This window comes from Anoplopoma fimbria, chromosome 4, assembly GCF_027596085.1.
Source record: "Anoplopoma fimbria isolate UVic2021 breed Golden Eagle Sablefish chromosome 4, Afim_UVic_2022, whole genome shotgun sequence".
NCBI lineage: Eukaryota > Metazoa > Chordata > Actinopteri > Perciformes > Anoplopomatidae > Anoplopoma > Anoplopoma fimbria.
Genome location: NC_072452.1, coordinates 24,075,839 through 24,102,385, shown reverse-complemented (window position 1 = coordinate 24,102,385; position 26,547 = coordinate 24,075,839). Strand labels below are relative to the sequence as shown.

Below are 26,547 nucleotides of genomic sequence, written 5' to 3'. Positions count from 1 at the left end.
TATTAAATTGAGACTATTTCATAACCCGTTGAGTTCCTTATGAATATAAATACAAACTTTGATTAGTGGATTACATGAAATGTTAATAACGAGAATTTTAAACACCTGGGATGTTTGTGTGAGCAATACTGTTAAACTATGTCAACATGAAGATGACGATCTACAGCTGGTTATACTAACAGTTGTGTTTTATAAATGGTTGTATCAAAGTTTATTCAAATAAGAGTCACTGTAGCACCGAGAACACTTTTAAAGGCATTTATTGATGAAATACACACTTAGGTTTTGACAAAAGCTCCTGTAGTTTTGTACGTAAGAAATTCCAGCCCAATTCTAGACCCAAAACTCCTTGAATTCAAATGTGGCAAATGGAAACCAGTTCATCACATGTGCAATAAATAACAATAATACAAAAGGAGGCAAGGAAAAGGACACCTGAATAAGTGCCTGTGTCAACCTGAAAATAAAATACAAAAACAAAGTATGAGAAAATTGTCACAGAGGAAAAAAAAAAAAAGGAATAAAAGGTGGGGAGGAGGAAAGAAAAGAGAGAGAGACAAGACTAAAATAAAATCCAGTCGTTTTGTATTTCGGGTGCATTAGTGTATGTTCTGAGATTTCCTGGTCACCCTCAGGACCAGAAGGCATTTAGTGACCTGAGGAACTGACTGGAAAAACAGTGAAACGTAAAACGTTCTACGCTGACACCTGGAACCATCTGAGAACCGTATATTGCACATCTTCCTTGCAAATACAATAACCACATCGCCAGATTCATCATTCATCATTTTTTTTATCTTGTTATTTTCAGTTTTTAATGCTTGACCCAAAAAAAAGAATACACCTATGTGTCTGTTTTTACACAGATGGAGCATTGTGTAGACATGAAACACACCTGGAATAAAACAAAAAGGGAATTCAATTCATAATTTAAATCATTATATGAGTTCGGTATAGATTCCACAAAAAAAAAAAAAAACAGAAATACAAATTTGTGAGCAAAACTGAGAGCAAATCTTCAAAAACGACTGCAAAAGTCACTTTTCAGCATAAATAAATAACAATAGTAAAAAAAAAAAAAAAAATTGGACAGATTTATTGACAACATCTGCTATATGGCTCATGCGGGTGAGGTTTGGTAAATGTCTGACCGATTTCCCAACTTTATTTAAATCTCAATCTGGTACACAAAAGGTCAAAGGGGAGACGTTTTTCAACCACTGCGTCTTTGAGAGAAGACTCTGCCGACCCGACAACCACTGAACAATCTCTGAAAGCAACAGTCACCATCCTGAAGTATTAGAACGATCCATAATTAACCAGTTGTTTGCTCTTCAAACCGGAACCATGAGTGTGTTTTAGTCCACGTGGCCATCCTCCGCCACACACACACACACACACACACACACACACACACACACAAAATCGCCTGCCTTTTGAGATTACCGAGCTTTGCAGAGAACTCCAAAAATTAGCGACAGTGTGAGCTGGGCAACAAACTAAGCCATCTCCCGGAGTGGACCCTTGTTACAGTGGACTGAACTTAGAGGAGCCATTTTTTTTTCTGCTGCCAACAAGCTTGAAGTGAACACTGCTGCGACTGGAGGAGAACGAAACGGCCTCCGAATAGTCGTTTCACGCCGCTCGCCCTCCAGATTCTCACACGGATCTGAGCAGGAGATAAACAAAACAGGCTGACAAGGTGCTCAAGGTCAAACCATCACGGCCGTCCCTCCACGCCCGAGGCCTTTGGATACCGACCCCCACCCCCCCAAATGTCTGCAGCGAGGCGGAGTGGAGCCTCCTGTAAGCCTCTTAGCTCGGCTGTCCAGTGAAGCAGCACTGATGTCTCAATGGTGGTGCATTCTGGTGCACAGGAGGTGGAGGATGGAGCCAACGTTTTTATACGCGAACTCTGGTGAGAAGGTCAGGAGAGCTTTGGGGATATTAAGGGGAGACACTACAGGTGAAGAGTAAAAAATGATTAATAATAATAGATATCCCCAGTTGATTACTTACATTAAGACTATTGTTTTTGGCATGACAGGTTTCTGAGATTGTATGTTTATATACGCAAATGAGGCATTATCGTTTTTTTGAATAAATTGCCGGAACAGAAACATTGAATAAAAACAGGCTCTAAATTCTAGTTTCATTTTCTTGACATATGATAGTCAAAGGTTTTTAACAGAGGGAATTTTAGATATCTCTTTGTATCAATCCATAAGTCGAAAAACACTGTCAACAGCCATAAAAAAAACAATTTTCACCACGATTTTAGTAATAAATGTTGTATAAATGAGGCTATGAATGATTTATGAACAAACCCCTCTGTAAAAACCTTCAGAATATAGATATGAGTGAAACTGGAAAGTTGGAGAGTCTGAAAAAGAATACATTTAGAGAAAATAGCCTTTAAAGATAACTGCTGGAAAATTACATACATTTTGAAGGTGAATAGGGTAAAAATTACTCACATTAAGACAAATATTTTTTGTACTACAAGTTTTCTGAAATGTTAGGTTTAAATATGCTAATGAGGCATTCACTTATGGTGAATTTAGGAGAAATCTACAGACGCACATCGACAAAATAGTAAAACAAACACCCTTAATGTGTATTTTTGATGTTTTCTTTCCACTAGTAGTGAAAAAAGACATGTTATAGAAGTATAATAGACCAAAATCTCTAAATTGACCAACATGAATTATAACGTTTTTTTGCCTGAAGTGTCTCCCCTTAAAACTAAATCTGTAGGTGATGGTTCAGTCTTGTTTTAGACAAGTCTCAATCTGACTGCGGAGGCGCAAACATCTCACCAGAGCCGCCTTTAATAAGTGTGAGCTTCTCTTACAGGCAGGAAATTGCAGCTAGCACACACCCGATTCCTCGCCAGGTGTTTTTTTTATTATTTTTCACAGCATCAACTTATTAAAACACCACTAGATTGCTTTCCAGAACAAGCCTCGGCACGTATGTAAACCAAAAGCCCAACTAATGAGAGAAGCCAGCACCTTCTGAATCTGCAACAGAGACACATCTCTGACGGGAAAAGAAAGCCAAGGACTCGAGCACGAACAAGTTCAGCGCAAAGACGTGTGAAAAGGAAGAAGACGGGAGAGCTTTGCGATACAGTGCTTTTCTGTCTCTGACTGAACGTTTGTTGTAGAAGTCTGCAGTTTGAACGAGGAGTTGTTAGCACCAAAGGAAGCACCGGCGTCAGAGGCAGACGGCTTCTGACCGTCACTGTGGCAAAAGACCCCGTCCTTCACAAAGCAAATTGAAATGACACAAAGACAAAGTGAAAGGTTTTGTTCACACTGCTTAGAGTCGAATGTATTAAAGTACACGAAGAAGAAAAAACTTCCGGCTCCTGCGAAAAGACAATTATGTTTGACTTTTGTTCTGATGGCGACAGAAAAATTGCAGATAAGTTCTGCAGAATGTGATTCAAATCTTTTTGTACAGAAGTTTTGTCACAATCATCCTGTAGGTTAAATATTTATTATCTATCTGCGATTTAGGAAAATGACTACAAAAGTTTTTGCAGCAAAGAGGATAAATCTGATGTGAGGAGAAAACAGGAACATTTAACACAAAAGGTGCTGCAGTGTGAACGAAACCGCCGAAAACAAAACCGATGGAAAGAAAAAAGACAGATGTAACCTTTTGTTTCAATGCCAGTCGTTCTGAACAGTACAACGCAGCGCCCTGCATAATACAGAAGTGTTTGTGTTGATTACATCCGTTTCTGTTTGTGGCCGTTGTTACAGTAGCACCTTGTGTTGGGCGCTTTGCAGCTTAATCACCTGAGGAAAAAGCTTATGTGCATTTTAAGAGATTTTAAGAACCACGAGGTGACACAAAACGCCAACGTGACGAGGACTCTGAAGCAAAGATCAATAACTGAAGTTACAGATGGTTGATTAGCAGAATAGCATTAACATTTTAGATGGCTGACACGAGGGTCAAACTGCATTTTCCCCAAAAGACAGATCACTGTGACGTCGACCTCAAGAGTGTTTAACTTTACTTAACGTTGGAATTATCTCCGTGAAGTAACCTTTGAAACACAAAGTCTGCACCTACAAAGACATTTTGACATTATTATTTTCAACAAGTTCCAACACAATACTCTGTGAAGTGAAAAGCTAGAAAGGGTCATTGTTTTTGGTTTTAAAACGTTTTTGGTTTTTTTTAAAGGGACAGTGTTTCGTTTTTAGTGCCATCTAGTGGTGTGATTGTAGTTTGCAACCAACTGAATCCCCACCAGCTAATTTCTGCCTTCCCAGGACTGTGAAGAGAGCAAAATTGTGGTCATTTATTAAAATGAAAACATAGGACTATTATATTCCATTCCTATTAACGAGTCCCACAAAAAGCTACACACTGAACCTTTAAGAGTAGAAAATTTGTTTTCACCTGGGTAAAAAAATGTCAATTTCTGATTTGAGTTTTTTGGTCTGTTTCTACTCATCAAGAGGTTGTTAGCTGCTGCAATCACAGAATGTTTTCCGGAATTAAATGAGAAGAAAACAACAGGGAGAAACCACAAGACCCAAAAGTGATTGAAAATGCAGAATGTTTGTGCTGCAAATTAGATTTTTCAAAATTAGATTTTCACTTTGATCTGCAAGCAGGCGTTCCATCATTTTAAACCCACACTGTCCATGATGTTAGGTACCAAGAAATAATGAAAACCAAAAACAATGACCACTTTACAAAGGTCTCTGGATTAAGGGTGAAACATAAAAGGTTACCATAAGAAGAGAACTGAGAGACAGCAGGAGGAGTTTTGGTTGAGCTGGTTAGGTTTAGACCTGTAGGCTTTAAAACGTCTGTTTAATACAAACGTCTTAGGTCCTGATGAGGCAGGGCTCCTATACATATCCCGGCCCAAATTTCACCAAATATCAGATTTAAACGATGACATAACTGACTTTGCCTGAAGTGCATGATGCAAAACTGCAAATATCACAAGTCTGGGACTAAAAAGAAGGTTTAATAAATGTCTGTGTATCATATATTTCAGACTTGTTATACAATTTAAAGAAAGTTGTCTAACTATATTTATTTTGGGCCTGATGATGCATAGGAACCCTGCTGGTGAACACACATGAAACATGTAGTGGGCAGATGCAATGCACAGGGTAAGTAACTGATGTCAGTGAGGTAATACTTGAGGTCTGACGAGGCGTTCAGGGATCCAGTTGCGGTCGACGTTAAAGACAGTTTAGCAGTCTGCTTTGAATGGTGAGAGTAAAACACATGTTGTTGTTTGACAGAACATTTTTTGTTTCAGCATTAGAATAGAAACACACATTTATAAGCACCAAAATGACCAAACAGTAGTCATTTAATTCGGAATTTCATTATCAAAATGCTCAAAAAAACCCTCCCTGTGCGAAACCTGAATTTGCGAGTTCTCAAAAAATACTCGGAAATTTGTGTCGTGTGAAGTCAACGATATTGAACACTGGCTAGCCTGCAAAAAATAAAAGTTTTAAACAGATTTTGTGACTTAAATAATATCCACTTGACTTTCAGAAACACTTTGCATGTCTGCGACTCTGACTGGCAGTGAGAAGTAACTGAAAAATACCCATAAACATAATGATGAGACGTCTTTATCAAACCGATAAACCGTCTGTGATGCTTCATACCGAGGAAGTCCGACTCTTTGCTCTTAACTTAACGTCAATTCACTTCCAGTGGGGCGAAAATATTTAATTTGGGCCAACAGGACGAGATGTTCTACTCTGATGCATCTCCACTTTGTCTTTTGAGACTGTTGCGTATTTTACAAGTTGCAAAAATCATTTCTATTGCAGCTGTTGAGCAGTGTAAAACCTAGCAGAGTGAAATGCATGGTTTAAAGGGGTGAAGGGTGCAAACAACATCTGCTGCTGGTACCACAAACCCACAAAGCTGTAAACATGTGGGTGTATCAGTATGTGCCTGCTGCTGCTGCTGCTGCTGCTGGAAAAACTGCAGGAACACAAGGATGGATATTAATTAGGACTGCATGGTGTGAAAATCTTTAAAAATGAACAAGCTCTCTGCTCAAATATTGCATTAATAGGTCTTGCAGGAATTTTTCAACATGAGTGTTTTGTGTTAAGACAGAGTTGGTTGATAATTGTGTCCGAAAAAAAAAGAGAAAAAGAAATGCAGGTGTGATGAGGAGCATGGGGGGGGGAAGCTTTCGTCTTAACGTCTTGTAATGCCATGAGAGCAGAGTAACATACTCAGAGCCCACAGACACACAAGGTGGCAGAGGATTTGATATATTTGTTTTGTGTCTTTCTCAGACAACATAAAGATGCATCTATATACTTTGATACCGATAGCGAGTCTGTCTTTAAAAAAAATCCTAATTTATCGCCCAACATATAGATAGCACTTCTGGGATCCACTCTTTTTCTTTTTTAACAGTCTAAAGTCTCTCTTACTCTCTTCAGTCTCTCTCTCTCTCTCTCTCTCTCTCTCTGTAATGACATTTTATGTACAATATTGGTATATAGAACATAAATTACTACACAAAATTTTCAGCCTATTCACAATTGACAATCATCAAAGAACCCAATAGCAAATTAGACAAAGCCAACGCAATGGAAAAAAAAATAAAAATGACAATTTACTTGATAAACAGTTTAAAATTGATGCCTGTTATATAACTTTTTCCATATACTTTCTGTGCTCCCGAGATGTGTCGAGTGTATTGTTGAAGAAAAAAGGAAAAAAAAAAATCATTTTCTTTATATATAAAAGAAAAGCTTTCCTCCTCCCCTCTCAGTCTTTGTTTCAGGAGGATGAAATCTGCATGAAGCTCCCCCAAAAAAAAAAAAAAAAAAAAAAAAAAAAAGACGGTCACGTGATTCCCGACATCTTGTTTGGGTGTAAACAGAGCACCAGTAGTGTCTTGGTTCCATGTGTCTCTTCTGTACAAAAGTATAAATATATGCTTTCTCTCCATTAGTTCTCTCTTTTTTTTTTTCATTTTCATTTTGTTCACATATCTAGGATGTAGCGGACCAAAAAAAAAAAAAAGGTTGTTTTAGTTCCTTAAAAAACACACCAGTGTTGCGGTTTCTGTGCTGGAGGTTGCCAGGTTTTCCTTGTAGTTGTCCCCCAATCCCTCCCTCTTTTTTTTTAGATCCCGATTTTGCTGGCTTGTGTTGACTTTTACCGTCGGGCGTTTGCTTGGTGTTGGTTGATCGTCTTTGCATAAATTAAAAAAGGTTTCGGCAGCAGTCCGCGGCCACTGGGCCCCAAAAAAAAATAAACAACAACAAAAAAACAACCGTTGTGTCCGTTTTAGCTACAGCAGATCCATCTTAGGTCTGTAATGGAGCAGGAGGGGGATTTCTGGAGGGGGGGGAGACAAAAGCACAACCTCAGCATGAGCAGTTTTTTTCTGAGACCACACGCCATGACTGTCAAGTTTATATATTACTGCACACCGTGAAGCTGTCAGGACGAGGCTCCAGTAAGAAAAAGAGGTTTTCAGATTCATTCATTTATCTAAATTAACATAAAATAAATCTCCATCCTCTGATTTTAGACGCCTATCAACACAGCTGAGATGTCTTTGTACCGCAACAAATGTTTCACTGTTCTTACAGGCAAAACAAATCCATCACCACATTAAATAAAACACAATATTCATGTTTGTTGATGACTTACCTTAAATCTCCATCTTGTCACAACAACAAATTTCAACGTGTGGTCCTTTCCCAAGATTTCCTCGTTGCATAAAATGTCCAGCTGTCAAAAAAAAACAACAAAAAAACAAATTATTGAACAATTAAGTGTTTAAACTGAGGCGAATAACGTTACTAATCTAAGACAATCATTAGCTGGAGGCCTCTGGTGTTGGATTTTTTTTCAGGCTGTGATGCAGAAATGAAAAAGCTTCCACCACCTGTAAGCTTTCCCCTCTGCTCTTATTTTACAGTCTGAGTTATAACGTGGATGTTTCTTGGAGAAGAGGATCATTTTGACATGCAGGCTTGTTCCCGTTCAGCAGCGGGGCTTTTTGAGAGAACACAGACGTTCAATACTGGACATGATTCCGGCTCCTCAAATCTACAGCTCCCCCTGTGAGGTCAGCATTGATATTCTGCTGAGGGGAGCCTCGCATCGACATCTGACAATCAATATTTGGGAGACGGAGTGGGAGAGAGACGGCAGCGCCACCTGCTGGCTGTGACTGGATCAACACCAGCCGGCCTTTATCAGCAGAGACAGAACGGTGGAAACTGTCCCGGTCTGCTCTGATTAGGAGGATACTAAAAGTAATCCAGAAAAAGAGGTGAAGATTTCTTCTGAAGAGTCAATGAGGGCTTTTGTGTCAACGTAAAAGAACAACCCTGATCTTTTTTATTTCCTCGTACAAACCAGAGAGTTGTACATCAGAGAAAAATTAACCCGCATAATAGAAAGTAATTGTTTTTTAAAGCAAAAATCCCCCCAAAATCATAAATTGTGATCATATCTTCTGTGATAGTAAATTTTAATTCTTCAAGTTTTTGACTGATGGCGGTACAAAACTTTTTGATTATGTCAACTTGAGAAATTGTAAGGGTCACTTTTCACAATGTTGACACTTGATGGACCCAAAAGATGAATCTGTTAATTGAGGAAATCATCTGCAGATTAATAAGCGTTGTAAATCAGCAGCCCTATAGGCACAATGATGTTAAAGGTGGAGTCGGTGATTCTGGAAAAAGATTGTTGATACTTAAACTCAACACCCAACAACCCCTAACCCAATTTACCCAACAACTGTCAATGACTGTTAAAGCTAATTAAACCTTTAGAAGCCTGGTTGATTGTCTAAAAAGCGAGGGTATTGATTAGCTATAAAGGGTCATAAAGCCAGAAAGGTTGGAAACTACTGCTCGAAATGTGAGAATATTGTCTTTACAACGTGTAGATTATCATTTTAACTCAACCTTCCAAAGGGGATGGATATATATATATTTTTTTTTTAAAGGTTTGGGCGTTTCTTCTGTTCATGAATTGATGCGTTCTCTTCCTGCGGGGACACTTAGATGTGTGACAGGACGACAGCGGTGGAATGAGTAAATGGCGCTCGGCTCGCCGTTGAACACCGGAACACAACTCTTTTCCGATAGTCAACAGATAAGACAACAATGGCCGACGATATGATGGAGCCCTCCCACTCATCTCTGTGACAGCCAGCAAAAAAAAAAAAAAAAATAGGAGACAGCAAATAAAAAATAGAAGACACGGAGGCGTCTGAGATGATTTATTCACGGCGTTCTAAAAATCCATCCGTCAAAATTATCGCCCACTCTTCCCCCCCCTGCTGCTCTGCTAGAGACAATAAATAGACAAAAATAAATAAATAAATCACCACATCTCGATATCATACGAGCTCGTTTGCTGCTAAATATAACAAACACAAAAGGCCTCGTGTGAGTCAGAATGGAAAAAAAGTATAATTAATGAAACATTTATGTCATTTCTGGTGATGAACTAAACTTGGTGCCTCCAAACAAGTTAAAACAAATTCAAAGATTTGTTCCAATTTGTTTCAAATCCATCTTTTGGACAATACAACATGTAGTTTTGTCAGCTCAGATGATAGTATCTACAATTGTTTTTGACTGATGAACTGAGTCCTTTTGTCAAAAAATACTGTAAATTAAATGTTAGTCACTCTCTTCTTGTCCCATCATCCAGCAAACATCTTTTGATTAAGAATAATTCATGATCTGAGGTGATTCTTGAATATCTGAACACTTTAGTTTGTCTTGTATTTATTTTTATCTTGTATAGAAGACTAATGTAAAATGTACTTTGCATTTTGATCTTTTTCTGAATTGTAGCAGGTGTTACTTGCAGGTCAACGCATGGATAATGCAACGTTAAATTAAAGCTTATTAACGTGCACAGATCTGTAACTTATATGGAATATAATCTCTAAACGACAGGGGCAAAAAAAAAATAAAGTTTCTCTTGAATCAGTTTCTTAATCTTGTGATCTTTGTGGGTTTAAACCTTTTCTTAAAACCACATTCATCAACTGACAGACCTGGCAGTGGTTTCCTGTTTCCAGTTATTTCCCGTACCTCATTAAATGATGTCAGGTTAAGCTTTTTGGCGATGAACTTCTTGAGGTGGAGGACTGTGGCTTGTGCTGAGCAGCGGATCCACTTGCGTTTCAGACCTCGGAGTTTGCTGCTGTTGCACTCTAAGCAGATGCTGACCTGTTGGGAGGAAACACAAGCAGAGAGCCGACGGTGAACATCAAAAGACCTCAGTCTGCTCCAAAAACAAGATGGAGACAGTGCTCACTGGAGTCTTTACACGACTATCGATGCCTATAGACCTTTGCGTTACTATTATGTTGCTATGGCAACAACTTTGGTCCAAGTTTACTTCCTGTCAGCTGCAGCGTCAACAAACATTGCAACAGGAAGTTTGTTTTAATGTTTGAAAAGGTCGATATATCAATAGTTAGTAAATATTGTATTGTTTTTATTTAATAGAGGATAAATAATACACATAAATACGACAATATGATGACATGACAATATAACCTAAAATTTTTTAATAAATAAGATAACAAGAGACAAAATAAAACGAACAGGATCCCTTTAGATATTCAAATAATTAGGATTACGGATTCATATTAAATACAAATATGACAGGTAGTCTATTCAGTGTTATACACAATCCCACTCTTCACAGCAATTTGTTTTGTCCTATTTCATGATGTGCTGTAAATTTTTCCCTTAAAAATTGGCTTTGTAATGTATTAATGTGGAAACTTGGATTTAGTTTAGCTGTTGATTGAGCTTTGAATATGAATATTTATAATGTATTAAATAATAAGTTAATATAATATGAGCATGAATATTTTCCTGATTAATAGGTCAAAAGCTGTTTAAACCGACTTTTTTTTCTTTGTCAGTTCATTATCTCCTTCAAAAAGTGTGTGACACTGTTTGATGACAATCAGCAAAACTGTCCAATCAGCGAGTTACTAAATGATCTCTTAAACTTCATGTTTACTCCCCGTGGTCAGTCCAGGAAACAGGAAACAGGAAACAGAGCAGAACTAAGATGCAACGATGCAAAATGTTTTCCATGCTAAACGTAAGTATAAAGCAGCTCTTTTAAATACAGTCGTCTGCTGTTACTTATGAACTCTAATCCGTCATAAAAACAGACTGAAGGACCATAAAGGTTTTATGATAGCTGGTTTATTGGAGCTGGCACTGGTTCTGATTATACTGCTCGTTCCCACTGAACCCTCATTGTCTGTTTGTGTTTCGCTCCCCGGCTTCTTCCAAAGCGACTGAGCGGCGCTGCCATTGGCCCGTGCTCCTGTTCCTCCCCCCCGAGGAGACACGGTAGGTGGTTTTGGCAGTCTATGGTTGCAGGAGTCGGAATGCATTACTGCCAGTGATCTCCTGCCCCCACACATGAGGAGGACAGAAGAGGAGGACAGAAGCTCTCCGTCTCTCTCTCATGAAAAACCAACATTCTGGTTTCTGCTCCGACTCTGAAATCACCTCTGCTCTCTAATAAACACCGGGCCGCCGTTCCTTAAGCAAAGAGCAGCACCGTGAAGCATGTCCTCCAACGATGGAGGCTCCTAATGTGAAATAAAAGCCTCGGTGGTGATCTGGACTCCACGGCGGTGTCGTTACATTACAGTGCATTAGTGTCATCGTTATGGAGCCAGAGAGTCCCACTGCTGTATACAAGCTCATATATGTGACTGATGCAACAGTGATGCATATCAAGAAAGCATCATATGTGGCTTTTTGGCGTCATGCAGAGAAAGTATTTCACAGGCTCATTAAAGATTCCTGAATTAAGTTTGAAGAAACGCCTCTACTGGTGGTGTTCTTCTTAAGCCTGTGTGTAGCTGTGTGCAAAGAAAAAGCTTTAATCACTGTGTGTTGAGTTCAGACTGCTGAGAAAAAAATTAAGAATTCAGGCTTGTTTAATAATTTAGATTATTTCTCCAAAGCAGACTCTTTAAGCCCAAAATGGCTGTAGTTTAATTTATCTCTTCTTGCGCCACGGAGTTCTCTAAGAGCCTGAAGGTGACCTAAGATTTCATTACTCATCAGAACCAAAGACTCTATATGAGAAGTGGACATGTTGTCGTGACGACACCTATCAGTTTTTGAATCCTTGGGTCGCCATCTTGGATTTTGGACTATGAAATCTTGTTTTTTTGCAATCAGAGAAAGAAAATGACCATATTTGGAAGCTTAAGAGTGACGTGGTAGCAACCTGTCAATCACAAGGTAGCCCCGCCCTAAAGCCTACCCTGCTTTATGGTCTGTTTGACTCTAAATGGAGCATCATTTACTAAATGAACATCATGCTGTATTGAAGAAGACTTGAAACTAGAGATTGAGACCATAAACTCATGTTTACAATGTTTACTGAGGGAATAAATCAAGAGAGAAGTAGAGTCATTTTCTCATAGACTTCTATACAACCAGAGGAGTCGCCCCCTGATGGACACTAGAGAGAATGCAGGTTTTAAGCTCTTAAGCATTGATTTCACTTATCAGATCCGGAGGTTGCTGCCCAATCAGAACATGTTAACTTCTGAAGCTCCACTACTCCATGCTGTGAGGATGACGTAGGGTGCTCTAAATAATTGGGACTTCATTATGATGCTTTTTTGGGGGTTTTCTTTATTTTTGGGTGTGTCACTGCTTTCATTAGCTTTCTCTGGCACTGCCTCACGCCTCAAGGTTACTCTTCTAAAGGTCGTCCAGAAGACAGCGGGGAAGTGTTCTGGAAGTCAGCCATGTGTTGCAGGATCGTCTGCCGGTTCTTACGTCCATTTTCCCAAAAATCATCTCTCTAATATTTGGTCTGTTTGCTGAATTCTACAAAATAAAAGGTTTTCGAAGGACTTTTTACAGCATTAAATCACCTGTCCTAAATCATCTGTTTACCTTTACCAGGGCTGGTAATTCAACTAACTCCAATGTAAATCCATCCACAACTTTAATAGGTGGTCAAAGCAACTGAGGAGGTATAAAGAGCAAGAAGGTCCACATATGGGGGGAGCGAAGGGTCAAACAAACACAGAACTTTAACCCAGGAGACCACTGTTCATGTCCCATTTGAAACCAGGTCAGTTACTTTCATTCTGTCGCTGGTTACATAACAAGTGTAGATATTTTACAAACAACAAAGGTACGTATTATCAACCCAAACCACTATCTTTTCATAAGACTAACCAAGTCATTTTGTTGCCAAAGTAAATGTAAAACCTAAGTTAACTTCTGTTTGTTTGAAGTGACACGCCGCCCCTGATACGTCCAAAACCAACTCATCAAAGTTTGAAGCTGAAGGCCAGAGACCAAGTTTGACGAGTTTGGAGTGAGAAGTTTGTTACATCACCCGACCCGACTTGTTACTGGAGCAATTCCTCTCAATTCTAAAAAGGACTCAATTCTTCCAGACACTTCTCCTTTGTTCTGAAGATAACCTGCAGTATTGGTTTGGAGATCAAACTGTAAAAAGTGTGAGCTCTGCAGAGGAAACACAATGTATAATCTGAAGGTAGTCTTCCCCTGGCTCCCTGGAGGTCCTATAAACCAACAGCAATTTAACAAACCTTTTATTCTATTTATTTATTTATTGTATTTACGTGTATTTAGAGGGTAATTTACTACACTTATTATTCTCCGTCTAGATGACGCTCTGGGTTATTATAGAAGAACGCCACTTTCGCCTGATGTCAATTACATCGTGGCACTTTTTTCCCCACCAGGCCACCCTGCAATTTTTGCCACAACCCTCCATCACTGTAATGAATGTGAAGATTAGATTTTTTGACGCAATGCTATCGTCTGTTTCAATGCAGCTAATGGAGGGTATTGTCTCTTTTTATATGCCGTTCTGTTACATCTCCGGCATACTGTATCATCATGTTTCAATTTCCTGTTCTGATGGGAAAAAAATAATAATTCACCAATAACTCACAAAATCCCTCCAACATTTATTCCTATCTTGTGCTTTTTTGTCCCACCTCATCACCCTGCAGAACATCATGTCTTTTCTCTCTCTTCAGTCCTGCAAATCCCTCATTTTCACCAGTCATCTTGTATTCCTCAGCTCTTTCCATCCCTCCTCCTCCTCCTCTCGGTGACATTTGACATCGCTGCATTCAGCTCACACAGACGGCCATTTAGCTATTCTGAACGCATTCTGCCCCGCTGCAGAATATCCAGAGGGCGAGATCTCTGTCCTCATCGGGGCGGAAAGCCTTTCCCCACATGTCAGCAAAGAGCCGGTTGATCGGAGACGAATGGCTTGTTTCTAAAGAAACCCGTCTGTTTTAAAAGAACATTTTTACTAAAACGATGTAGAGAAAAAAAAAAGGATTGCAACATGACGCTTTGTGTTTCTGATACCTTCTGTCCAACACAACAATAACTCTGCTCTTTCTGCATTATGAATATCAGTTTGCAGAGCTTTGGAATGAGCCAGAATACAAATGGAAATCAAGAAAAAGCTTCATTTTCCATTTGAAACACGTTCAGAGGGCCGTGGCCCTGTGGTGTCTGTCTCTAAGTGGATCTACACAAACAGACGCCAAAGACGGAAGACTCCAGTACATTTAAAACAGCCTGGTAACTCACATGGGGGGGCCTCGTTTTATAAAAGGCAATAATTGATGTGCAGGCTTTAAAGGAAAACTGTACCCACAATTATCAGCAACAGTATTTTTGCTCCGTAGTGCTTTTGTTCCTGACAGACTGCTTCGTACCCCACAATTATTTCATCCAATTTGCTTCTTCTAATGTCTGCTAAAAAGCAAGCCAATGAGTACTTCCTCCCAAATTTCCTAGTATTTAAGAAAATTGGTTTATTGTTATATGGGCTGGTTCACCTAAATTACATTAAAGTTACATTCCCTCTTACCTCTAGTGGTATCGATCCATGCAGATTTATTTATTCTAAATGATCCTCAGATTTGGCTGTCAGCTGTTTTTTTCATTCTAATTTTGGGAAACTTACAACACAACATTAGTAGGATTTATTGGCTGCAGATTCTAAAAGCAACTTTCAAAGTTTGCCCCTCCTCTGGTGTTTGGCCTCGCTATATTTGCGTTTTTGTTTTTTGCGCTGTGTCCGCTGCTTCCTCGTGGATTCTGGCTCACTATGTGGCACGTGGTTGCTACGTTTTTCATCGAGGTTGACGACCAGAAATGTCCTTAACAAAGAAAATTAAGAAAATACAGGCAGAGTGCAGCGTCTCTGCAGACACAGACACTGTCACACACTTCTAGTTGACTTAAAATTATTGAAAGGGAATTATTTTTGTACGAGTCTGTAGAAAGTTTTTTAAGGGAAATCTTCCTCATTCTGCTATAAGCCAGAGATTGCTCCTCTGTCAGATCTCTGTAGATGAAGCACTTATTTCTCTTTTGAGAAAAAGTTTAAAATTCATTTTATTTGGTCGAAACTAGTTAGAAATAATGAACTGTTGAGAGCTAGGTCTGAGGATTGTTCAGTGAAGCGGGGACTGAATCATTCTGAATTCTTTCAAAATCTGAGCAAAGAAAATCAAAACTATATTCAAGGTCGCTAAGGGAGAGTGATTTTCTTTCTTCTCATTTGGGCAAACCAAGTCATTTTAAGAGTCCCTGGAGAGGAAACTGAGTGCTTACCTGCTCGTCGCTACGGTGATAGTCGTTGTCCTCCTCCGGTTTCTCCTCTCCTGCCTCCTTATTGGCCGTCTCCTCCGATTTTGCGTCTCCTGCACAGAAAACCAAGAGGACGAGCGTTGAGCTGCCATGTTTTAAATCCTGAATACAAATTCATATTCGCTCTCCTAGAGCACAGTAACGGACCTTAACATGCACATCAAAAGGAAAAAGTATGTGGTGTGCAGTTCAAGGACACTTCTTCGTCTCCGTTAATGCTGCAGTCGACCCCGTGACCCAGCAGCTGGTTTCTCATTATGTTCATTAACTTAACTCAAGAGGCCTGAGCTTAGTACACGTCTGTGGAGCTGTTGAATACTAGATATGTCGGATATATGTTTGTGGCTCTGCAGTCTTTAAACAGCCTGTGGCCGTTGGAGCGTAAAACACCTCCTGTAGAGCTCCATTTATAAAGTAATTACATGTCCGACGGTGTCACAGCATCCTTCATGCGACTTATCTGCTGCCTGGGCACGTCTCTAACAGTGCAGCTTCTTACCAGGGGAAAAAAAACAGTCATTCTCAATACTGATTAGCATACATGAGGGCTGCCATTAGCTCTGCTTTAATTGAGTTCATCTGGGTTTTTTTGCATTTTGTGCCTCTTTTTTTGTTTTCCAAGAAAATGGAGGCAGATGTGGGAGGACGTTATAGACAGCAGCCATCTCTGGTGAACATACGTTTCTCACACTCTGCGCTACCGAGGGTCATGTGTTCAAGGTTACGTATTAATAATAGACCACAGAATGATGCGGTTCGCCGCGAAAGAAAGTAGAAAATCAAGGTTGTATGGATTTTATAAACGCATTCAGACAGATTGAAAGGCAACAAGGAAGGATTCATTATCTACAGAGCTCAATCAGCTGACAGAATATCAGCAGCATCAGTGTCTTATCCATCTACTACATGATCTCTGTTTCAGCTGTCCTGCACAAAACTACGTCTTCAACCCAACCACTGTATATATAAACCTGAGCAGCTCACAGTGCCAACAATATGTGCAGTGGTCTAATGGTATGTAAATGAGGAATTGCAGTATGGGATTAGACAAAATATAGAGCTAACAAAACTAGAATAAAGTTTGAGAAACCTGACGATAACAAAGTGCACGATAAAGACTTCAGATGGAGGAGGTGATGGTGTAGAAGCTGAGCAGAGGAGTGAAAGGACAAACCGTTAACGGTGCATCCGGGGCTGCAACTAACAATTAGTTTAATCATCAATTCATGTCAAAATCATCACCGTGTCTGTGTCTATTTCAGGACTATCTGGTAATTAATCGATTAATTGTGCAGACACTTCAGGTGAAAAGGTTAAAAATGAACTCCTGGATATCAACACCAAACTTCCCTAGTTGATAACTTATATTAAGGCAATTGTTTTTTGTTTAACAAGTTTTCTAAGACTGTATATGTGAAATATGCAAATTAGGCAGTTTATCAAATGTTTCCTGAGCATAAATCTATTCTATATATATATATAATCTAAATATTGGATAAAGCCAGGTTCAAATTATTTTTTTTCATTTTTAGCCTGAAGTGTCTCGCCTTAAGCTCGAGGCACATCCTTGTAACCAAAACGCTAAAAACCAAATAAGTCTTATATTTGAGTTTCCACAGTATCATGCTGTCATAAACACCTAACCAACTTTTCAAAGCCCTGTGAAGCAGCTGCTACAGAGTTGTCCAGGTTCATATATTTATTTTTTAATGGATTTTCTTGTTGGCTGTGAAATTGTAGTAGCATTGAATTTTTAGCTATGAAACTTGGTTATCAAAGTCAAAATTGCGGTGCTGTGACATAAAAAGCTGCACGGATAGGTATTGCTTTTTCTGTAACCTTTAGCAAAACAAACACGTTCAGTGTGTTCGTCCTGGAATTCAGAGGTTGTAATAACATGGTGTGTGTGTGTGTGTGTGTGTGTGTGTGTGTGTGTGTGTGTGTGTGTGTGTGTGTGTGTGTGTGTGTGTGTGTGTGTGTGTGTGTGTGTGTGTGGACAGTTTACTTCATCTCAGGCTGCAGGTGGGATTGCGTTCAGACCTCTGTGACCATTTTCCATTCGGGGCTAACTGTCACCAATTCCACCGAGTATTACCGGGGAGAGGTCTGGACCTGCTCTCATGTCTCTTGACTCCAGACTCACTGATTGCTCATCAAGAGAGGCTCGCTCTTATGGTGGCGGCTCACCTTCAAACGACCCTGGAGTATCTCAGCGACTGCAAACACGGACGAAGACCGACTGTTTGTGTTTGAGTTAATGGGACGATTGCTCGAGGCTGGGGATTTATCAAAAAAATAAAATAAAAAGAGCCGTCTGTCTCACTCACTTATTTTGGATCTGTGACATACAATCAAATCACAAAGGCGTGTACGATGAGAATATCGAGTAAAACAGCCGTCTGTGTATTGGCAAGAATCATGCAATAAAAAAATGTAATCTACTTTTAAGAAAACTGTCATCGTATAACCCTTTCTATGTGCAGAAAATCAGAGAATTTTTTGTTTTAATGACATAAACATCATATAACTAGTTTTTATGCAGTCTGAGCTGCTGTCTGATGCAAATCTTTGCATGTAAATTAATAATTCAGTACAGTAAAACAAAACATAATATTGCGATGCTGCAATACTGTAAGCCAGGCGATTTATTTGATTCTTTTTTTGATCTACTTTTTGGAAAACTTTCATAGTATAAAGAACACCAACACATGCATATATTTGAGCTAAACAAGTTTACGTTTTTATGCAATCGAAGTATGCATGTGCATCTAAGTCACTGTAAAGTCCAATATCATAGCACTACTTTTTGAGCAATCTGATCCTCAATATTTGCATTTAAACTACTAATTCGTAACAGAAAACAAAACAGATCATGATACTCAAGGGTATCGATGTTTTCTTACTCCCCTAGAGTTTAAATAGTAGTGAAAGATAAAATAGTTCTCTCAGTAGACTTATCACGGCATCATTTTCTTGCATTAAATGCTCTGGAAATCAGGCAATTTACAGAAATGATTCTGTTTTATGTTGGTGGAAACCAAGTGTTTTTGTTGTAGTGCAGGGAAGAAAACAGATTGTGTATGAAAAGCTAAGTGAATAAAGCTTAGGACTTATGTGTGGTGTCTTGCTGTTATTTGAACACCATTTTAATGATTTACTTTTTTCAATTTCCTGTTGAATAAGAACAGAATGCATTCTAACTAAGCTAAAAGCAAGGGTGTTCGTTTTCTATTCTTGAGTCAAACATGTTGGCATTCTCTGATCAACTCCGTCACATTTATGGGATGTTACATTAACAGCTTTGACATTTCTGCTCCTGCGTTCAGCTCTGAGGAATCAGGAAGTGTTTAGCAACCTGGCAGAAGCAGATTCATTTACCTCCGCTGGTTAGAGAGGACCCAGGAGAAAGTCTCTACTTCTGAGGGAATCTGGATAAATGAGACTTTAATTAAATGTAATGCGGTTCAGCTCGGCTGGCATTAACAGAGCGCCCGATGTCGCCTGTAGTTAGTGTTGTGTGATCTCTGCTTCGCCATGTGTTGGCTTTAGTTAGCCGTTCTTTAATAAGAGCTAATGAGGAGCGTTCATTTTCTCAGATTGGAGAGAAAGAAGTTACTTTAAGACCCTCGTGAGGAAGCTGGATATACAAACTCTCATTGAGGAAGGTATGAAGTAATTAAAGAGATGTTTAAGGTCTGTTTAGGAAAGCTGCTTTTGATTGATTTGCAGGGTTTAGCCTCTAGAGCAGTGGTTCTCAAATGGGGGTACGTGAAGGCACTCCAGGGGGTACGTGAGATTTTTAAAAAATATATTTAAAATTAGCATCCATTCAAAAATCCTTTAAAAATTGTTATTTAATAAATATTCATTAAAATATAAGTGTAAGTTCATAGACTGAATTTAATGCAACAATGCAATCGTCAGTGTTGACAGTTTAATAAATCAGACACTGATGGCGCAGCGCTGTGTATTACATCTTTATTTCTAACCAAAAATGCTTTGCGCTGGTTAGGGGGTACTTGGCTAAAAAAGTATTTCACAGGGGGTACATCACTGAAAAAAGGTTGAGAACCACTGCTCTAGAGGTCACTAACTGGGCATTAAGACTATTTTCTGCATTCATAATCATATCTATGTGGAAGAATATGCATTTTAGTGTCAGCTTTTTTAAACAGTCTTTAGCCGAGTTCTTCAGATGGCTTCCTCACTACACAACTTGAGGTCTAGTTATCTATATGACTAACGATAAAGTGCAGGATTACATCTGATTAACCCTTCATATTGTATTATCAAAACGAGTTTTTATTATGTTATTCCTTAATTAATATACTCTGTATTCATGCTGTAGGTTTAGATTCAGCTTCTGTTATTTAGCTTCCTGTGTGCAGAGACACACAGAACTCTCGTTATCAATACAAAGTGAAATGTGTCAAAAAGCTGGTTGTAAAAAAAGCTTCAAATGCAGCAAACTCTTCATCGATCCAGCAGAGAAAAAACCTCCCGGTTAATGAGCCTCCAAATGAAAAGCAACAGCATCTGATTTTCTAGTTTTTCTCGTGTCAAAAGTCAAGAAAAATGTTTGTATCACCAAAGCTGGAGACGTGAAAAGTGTTTTAGCGCACTGAATGGAAACAATGGTGAAATGAAATCCAGGAGTCTTTAGGTTTCAGTGCAAATTATCCTTAAAACCTTTTTTGTGTACGAACATACATGTGTGTTTGTGTTTGTGTGTGCTGTAGCTAAAGCAGACTTCAAGCAAGGAGCAGTTCCACTTCCATTTGAACCTTAATTACCAAAAATCTGAGAGGGGGGGATTAAGCGAGCGATTAGGCCTGCTGGCATGACGGCCCTCTGGGCACACATTTACTCCGGCCCCTTTGGAAGCGAGCTGGTACGGAGGAAAAACTCACCAAATGACCTTATTTTCTGCTGCTTAATGGCTTCCGCTGTTACTTGTAGTCTAATGTTGGTCATCATGACTTTGGGGCTGTCTGTTCTTTTATAGCACAATGAGAAGAACCACTGCCGAGGTGACAACAAGCATGTTTGTGAACATACGTTTGCAGTTTTTGCACGTAACAATAGGCTGTTTTTCCGAGCATGAGGCCTATTATCGGGCTCGAACTTTCAGATATCTTTACCTTGATATACAACAGGGACAAGTATCCCTTCTCTTATAATCATGTGTTGTTTGTGTCGCCTTGTGAAAAAATGTCCAGCCTCTGGTTCATAGTCTTTGTATGAACCAAACCAAAAATCTGAGTGGTGTAAAGACTGATAAGAGGAAACTGTCTCTTTGAAAACTTTTCAAATGGTCGACAGAAGTTTAAATCTGTTTAGTCCGATTAAATAAATCAAAACCTTGGCTGTAGACACTGTAACCCTTTACATCAAGCATATAGAAGCTTTGATGAGCCCAAAACTATGGTATGATGGGTATACAAACATGTGACTCCTACAGCGAGTTAAACTGTGGTGTAGAACCACCTAAGATATTATTTTATTTGTTGGTTTGTTGAATCATCTCAGCAAACTTGACTCCCACGATTTGTTTGACCTTCAACACACAACTCACATCCCATAATAAAAAACTCAACAACACAACTTTTATCATGCTGAGGCCCACATGTCTGTTATATTCTACCTGAAGGTCGTGTTGAACGGAGCGAAATAAATATAATTGAGCTACCAAGACTCCACACAGCGGCTGGCCTCACTCAAACAATTAGCATATTCAACCAGATCGAACCAAGACAAACGGCTGAGAGGGGGTGAGAGGGGGACCGTACCATTGCGTTGATCTAGATGAGTCTTCATGTTGCAGAGCTCTCCTTTAATGTCTCCTGGCACCTCCATCCCCAACTTCTGATAGAACTCCCTCTGCTTCTTTATCTCCGCTGTAGAAGAGAGAGAGAGAGAGAGAGAAATCAGAGAGGACCTGTGTTTATCTCTCACTGTATCTTCTAAGCCCAATAATGACAACAAGAATATGTTATGAAGATGTATTTTTTTTTTCAGCAATGGAAAGCCAATTTGTGAACACATAATGTTGGCTGGATTGCACCAATAAGGATTTGTTTTATCTAAGGTTAGTTGTAATCCGGGTTTAATAAAACCAGGTTTAAAATGAGTAAATCCAGGATTTAAATTAAGCAGAGCTCAGTTGCACAAATACATACTAATCTATTTTTAGTAAATCCAAGTTAAAATAATTTAATCTATATAGAGATGCTAGTTTACCCAAATAAAAAAATTAAATATTATATATATACTTCTAAATCAACAAGGACTGAAATCTTTAGGATTGCCACTTTAATATTTCTTTTTTAGTTTGAAAGTTTGGTGCACCATGATTTCAAAGTTAAACCTTGATTTAACTTAACAGCTGGATTGCACCAACAAGCATTCATTGTTTAACCCGACATCAGCAGGACTCAGTGGAAGCTGGAGCTTTAAGGTTCGTAGTTGGATCTCTTGTGTGTTGCATCATAAAGACAGACGACACACGACACTTACCCTCTTGAAGTCCCGGCACCAACTTGTAGACAATGTCTTGCATTGTTCTGTCATGGCTGGAAAGAACAACACATTGGTTAGTTACCTTATTAGTTTATGATAATGGATAATGAGATGTTATACGAGTACTACATCTCTATGGTTTAAAGTGGTTTTCTGGACACAATGAGGGGGCTTGAAATGATTAACAGGAAAGGGAAGCAGAAAAAAAACACTTATTTTGTACAACTCTGCGCACCACTAACTGAAAACCCTGTTTTTAAGATGAAAAACACCAAATCACAACCTGACATTTACTAAGAAATGTCAAATGTGTTGGACTGAAAAATTCAAATAACAGCTGCTCTCAGAGGCCAGCGTGCAGCATATGTTTTGTCATTCTTAGTGTTAAACTGCCTTTTCCTGCTGAACAGTGAAGGTGACGCAGGTGCACAGTGTGGAGCTCGCCATCGCCGCGCTGAAGCTGCGTTTTGACAACCAGCTAACGGAGACGACACTTCAGGTTTGTTGGAGTGTTATGAAGGAGAAAAAACTTGTTTGTCTCCCACGCTGTTCACAGGGGAGAGTCTTTGTATCGGTCGGCGCTGAGGCTCTTTTCAAAAGGCAGCTAAACACTGCCCCCCGCTGGACGGAGCCGGTAGTTTGTTCTCAACAGAGTCACTGAGATCTGCTGTTCATAAATGTGACACTGATACGAGCCGTTTATATTAAGAGAAACTTTTAAAAGTCTGCGGAACTCTTTTGGAGGGATAAATGCTATTCTTCAAAACATTTTTTGCTTATTCTGTGTTTTGATGATGGTTTTCTTTTATTTGTCACCTGCCTTTGGTTCGATTGGCCTCTAGGCTTCATGTTGTCTGTGTTTTCTTTCTTATAATAACATTGAACAGGAGATTTTAAATCTTAAATGAGACTTTTGCCAAGTTAAATAAAGGTTTAACCAAACAAAAAATAAAGATCATAAAGCATCTTTTAACATTAAGGCAGTTCAAAGTCTGTCACTGAAAACTGTCGTCCATTTTTACGATTATTAAACAAGGAAGTTAAACATTTTTTTATTTATTCATCCAGGCTTTGTGCTTCTCTGTTAATGCTTTATAGAAATTTTGCATTTTTTTTGCTGCAAAGAACTTTATGTTTTCATGATTTTGAGCATATAGAAAATGCCAAAATAGGTAAAATCACCTGTGTGGGTCTGCCACATGTGTGCAGCTTGTTTAACTTTTGTGATAAACAATATCTTAAACAATATCTTATATTCTATAAAATTAGCAGCCATTTAGATGTGACTTTAACTTTTATACTATATATTTTCTTAAATTACATTATTTACAGACAACTAATCTCCTTCCCATACCTAGAGTGCCAGGTTGTTCTTTGTTCTAAGTATGATTTTGCAGTGTTTTTATTGTAATGTATATATGTATATGGGGCTGCACGGTGGTGTAGTGGTTAGCACTGTCGCCTCACAGCAAGAGGGGCCCGGGTTCAATTCCCGGGCTGGACAACCTTCTGTGTGGAGTTTGCATGTTCTCCCCGTGTCAGCGTGGGTTCTCTCCGGGTTCTCCGGCTTCCTCCCACAGTCCAAAGACTCTAAATTGCCCGTAGGTGTGGATGTGAGTGTGAATGGTTGTCTGTCTCTATATGTCAGCCCTGACCAGGGTGAACCCTGCCTTCACCCATTGACAGCTGAGATCGGCTCCAGCACCCCTGCGACCCTTAACTGGATAAGCAGGTTACGGAAAATGGATGGATGGATGTATATATGTATGTGTGTGAAATAATAAAAAGGATTAAAACCATGAAGGAACCTGACAGAACTAGAGGCTGGTTTAGTTCTGCCGAGCTGATTCTCAGTTCGGAGACGTCTGAGTGTGATTTCTAGTTCAATCTCACTCATCAGCTTTGATCAATCTTCTTGATGAGCAGACGGCTTTTATTTGTCATATGATGGGAGTGTTTTTTCCCTTCAAATCATTTGTGATGTTTCCCATCAAATCCAATTTCCTCCAAACAATGAGGCCCAAAAAAAACAAAAGAAAAAACTAACAGCTGTGCAAAGAGCTAATGTTCCTGAAACGGAGCGTTTCATGCAAAACAATGAGTCTGCAGACAAAGCAGTTTGGACAGTAATGACTAAATGTGCTGGTGCACGTGAAGTTTATGTGTTGCATTAATCAGACATTAATGCATGAGCGCTCAGAGGGGGAACAAACAGCAACAACAACCCTCAGAGAGGAGGATTCAGTTTGGCAGATGGAACTCCCCAAAAACAGAAGGAAGAGGATTAAACCTCAAAAAATGAAACTTTTAATTTCAACTGGAAGAGAAAGTCTGGTCCCGAAATTCATCGTTAAAAGTCTTGTTTGTGTTTAAGATGTTTACTGACTAAGGTATGTGTGTGAAAATTACAGACGAGGACACTTTTTCACATTAAGTGGTAATTATTTCAAAGAGAATTTAGCAATTTTCGTATTATTAAAGCTGTGCCAACCATCATCTTTACCACATTAAAGGGAAAATCCACTGATTTTACACATCAAAGTGTGTTTACAGATCTTTGGGAGTACGACTGCATATGTGAAAATAATATTGCATAAATAAATAAAGCCTTAAAGGTGCAAGATACGAAATTGGGAGTATTTTTGATTGCCTCTAAACAGGTCTCATCATGTTGACGTCGAGCAGGCGGCTCACAGCTAACAGTGCTAACGGTGCTAACAGCGCTAACGGTGCAAAAAGCAGCAACCGTTAAAAATAATTGAGGTTCCCAGACCCGCTCATTAACCCCTACTAGCATGACACCCCTGAAACTCAAGCTGTCAGCCGTTGAATTGCATCGTGGGTAATGTAGCCAACAGGTTTTGACAAGAAAAATAAGTACCGTATTTTCCGCACTATAAGGCGCACTTAAAAGCCTTTACTTTTCTCAAAAAACGACAGTGCGCCTTATAATCCGGAGCGCTTTATATATGGATTAATTCTGGTTGTGCTTCCTGACCTCGAAGCGGTTTTGTGTGGTACACGGCGCTCTGTCAAAATGTTTTAGTACGACGCGGAGTAAACTACTGTGCCGCACCATAATATTACAGCAAGCATCATTTTTACCGTAGTCAGGAACAATTTTGAGAGTTAGTGAATACACACTGTGCTTTTAATTTACATACAAATATTTTTTTACGTGTTACAACTGAACAGGGTTGGGAGTTATTGTGAATACGCTCATTAACGTTTGAACAATGTTGAGAGTTATTGTGAACACGTTTAATAAAGTTTGACTGACTGACTGTTTTGTTTCGCTTAATGCGCCTTATAGTCCGGGTGCGCCTTATATATGAAAAAAAGATTGAAAATAGACCATTCATTGACAGTGCGCCTTATAATCCAGTGCGCCCTATAGTGCGGAAAATACGGTATGTGATAAATAAAAAAAATCTCTGGTTCTGCTGGTTGGAAAATCATGTTAATATATATTTTTATATGAATAGTTCACACTCATTCATCAGTGAGTCGAACCATTTAAAGATATCATTGTTCTTTTATTGTATTAATGAATAACTGCATGTATTATTTATTGCACTGCAGGCTGTACGTATTTCTAGAAGCTCATCTTACAAACAGAATTGTAAATGAGTTTAGGTCATAAATGCTCTCGTGTGTAGTGGTGAACGGGCAGTATACGGTTCATACAAATGAACATTTCTGATGAATTGGGTTGCCTGTGGTTGAAATAATACCATTTATAATATCATTAATGAGAAAATTATCTAAAATTACATATGTTAGGCTTTATTTTTGGTAATGATGATGACATTTAATGATGATCACCAAAAACAAAGTGTAGCATTCATTCATTTATCAAACTGTCTTATGTTTATGTATCTATGCCTTTATGAATACACACAGATACAAACCGACCACCGTGGAAATGAGATGAGCAGCACTTTGTTCTTGGTAGTTTATTGTTTACTGGCAGGGCAGTGCTGATGCCCCCAGAGGCAGAGTGTGTGTGTGTGTGTGTGTGTGTGTGTGTGTGTGTGTGTGTGTGTGTGTGTGTGTGTGTGTGTGTGTGTGTGTGTGCACTATATGTTTGTGAGGGAGGAATGCACAAAGAAACCTAAAGAGGGAGGAGGTTAAGAAGAAGAATGTAAGAGGATGTAAGTGAAAGACAGCAACTAACTGTACTGTGTGTGTGTGTGTGTGTGTGTGTGTGTGTGTGTGTGTGTGTGTGTGTGTGTGTGTGTGTGTGTGTGTGTGTGTGTGTGTGTGTGTGTGTGCACTATATGTTTGTGAGGGAGGAATGCAC

The 26,547-nt window shown here is 39.1% G+C and overlaps 1 protein-coding gene across 1 annotated transcript in view; it reads right to left on the bottom strand.

The window, feature by feature from the left end:
• Window positions 1-1,720: 1,720 nt before the first annotated feature.
• LOC129089781 (polycomb group RING finger protein 3) overlaps window positions 1,721-26,547 on the bottom strand; it is a 57,825-nt gene continuing 32,998 nt past the window's right edge. The window contains exons 5-10 of the mRNA XM_054597147.1: window positions 22,242-22,297; window positions 21,515-21,622; window positions 15,690-15,778; window positions 10,101-10,238; window positions 7,687-7,767; window positions 1,721-1,915 (exon numbers count right to left, since the gene is read on the bottom strand). Of these exons, the coding sequence (XP_054453122.1) occupies window positions 1,721-1,915; window positions 7,687-7,767; window positions 10,101-10,238; window positions 15,690-15,778; window positions 21,515-21,622; window positions 22,242-22,297 (667 nt within the window). The remainder of the gene's footprint in view (window positions 1,916-7,686; window positions 7,768-10,100; window positions 10,239-15,689; window positions 15,779-21,514; window positions 21,623-22,241; window positions 22,298-26,547) is intronic.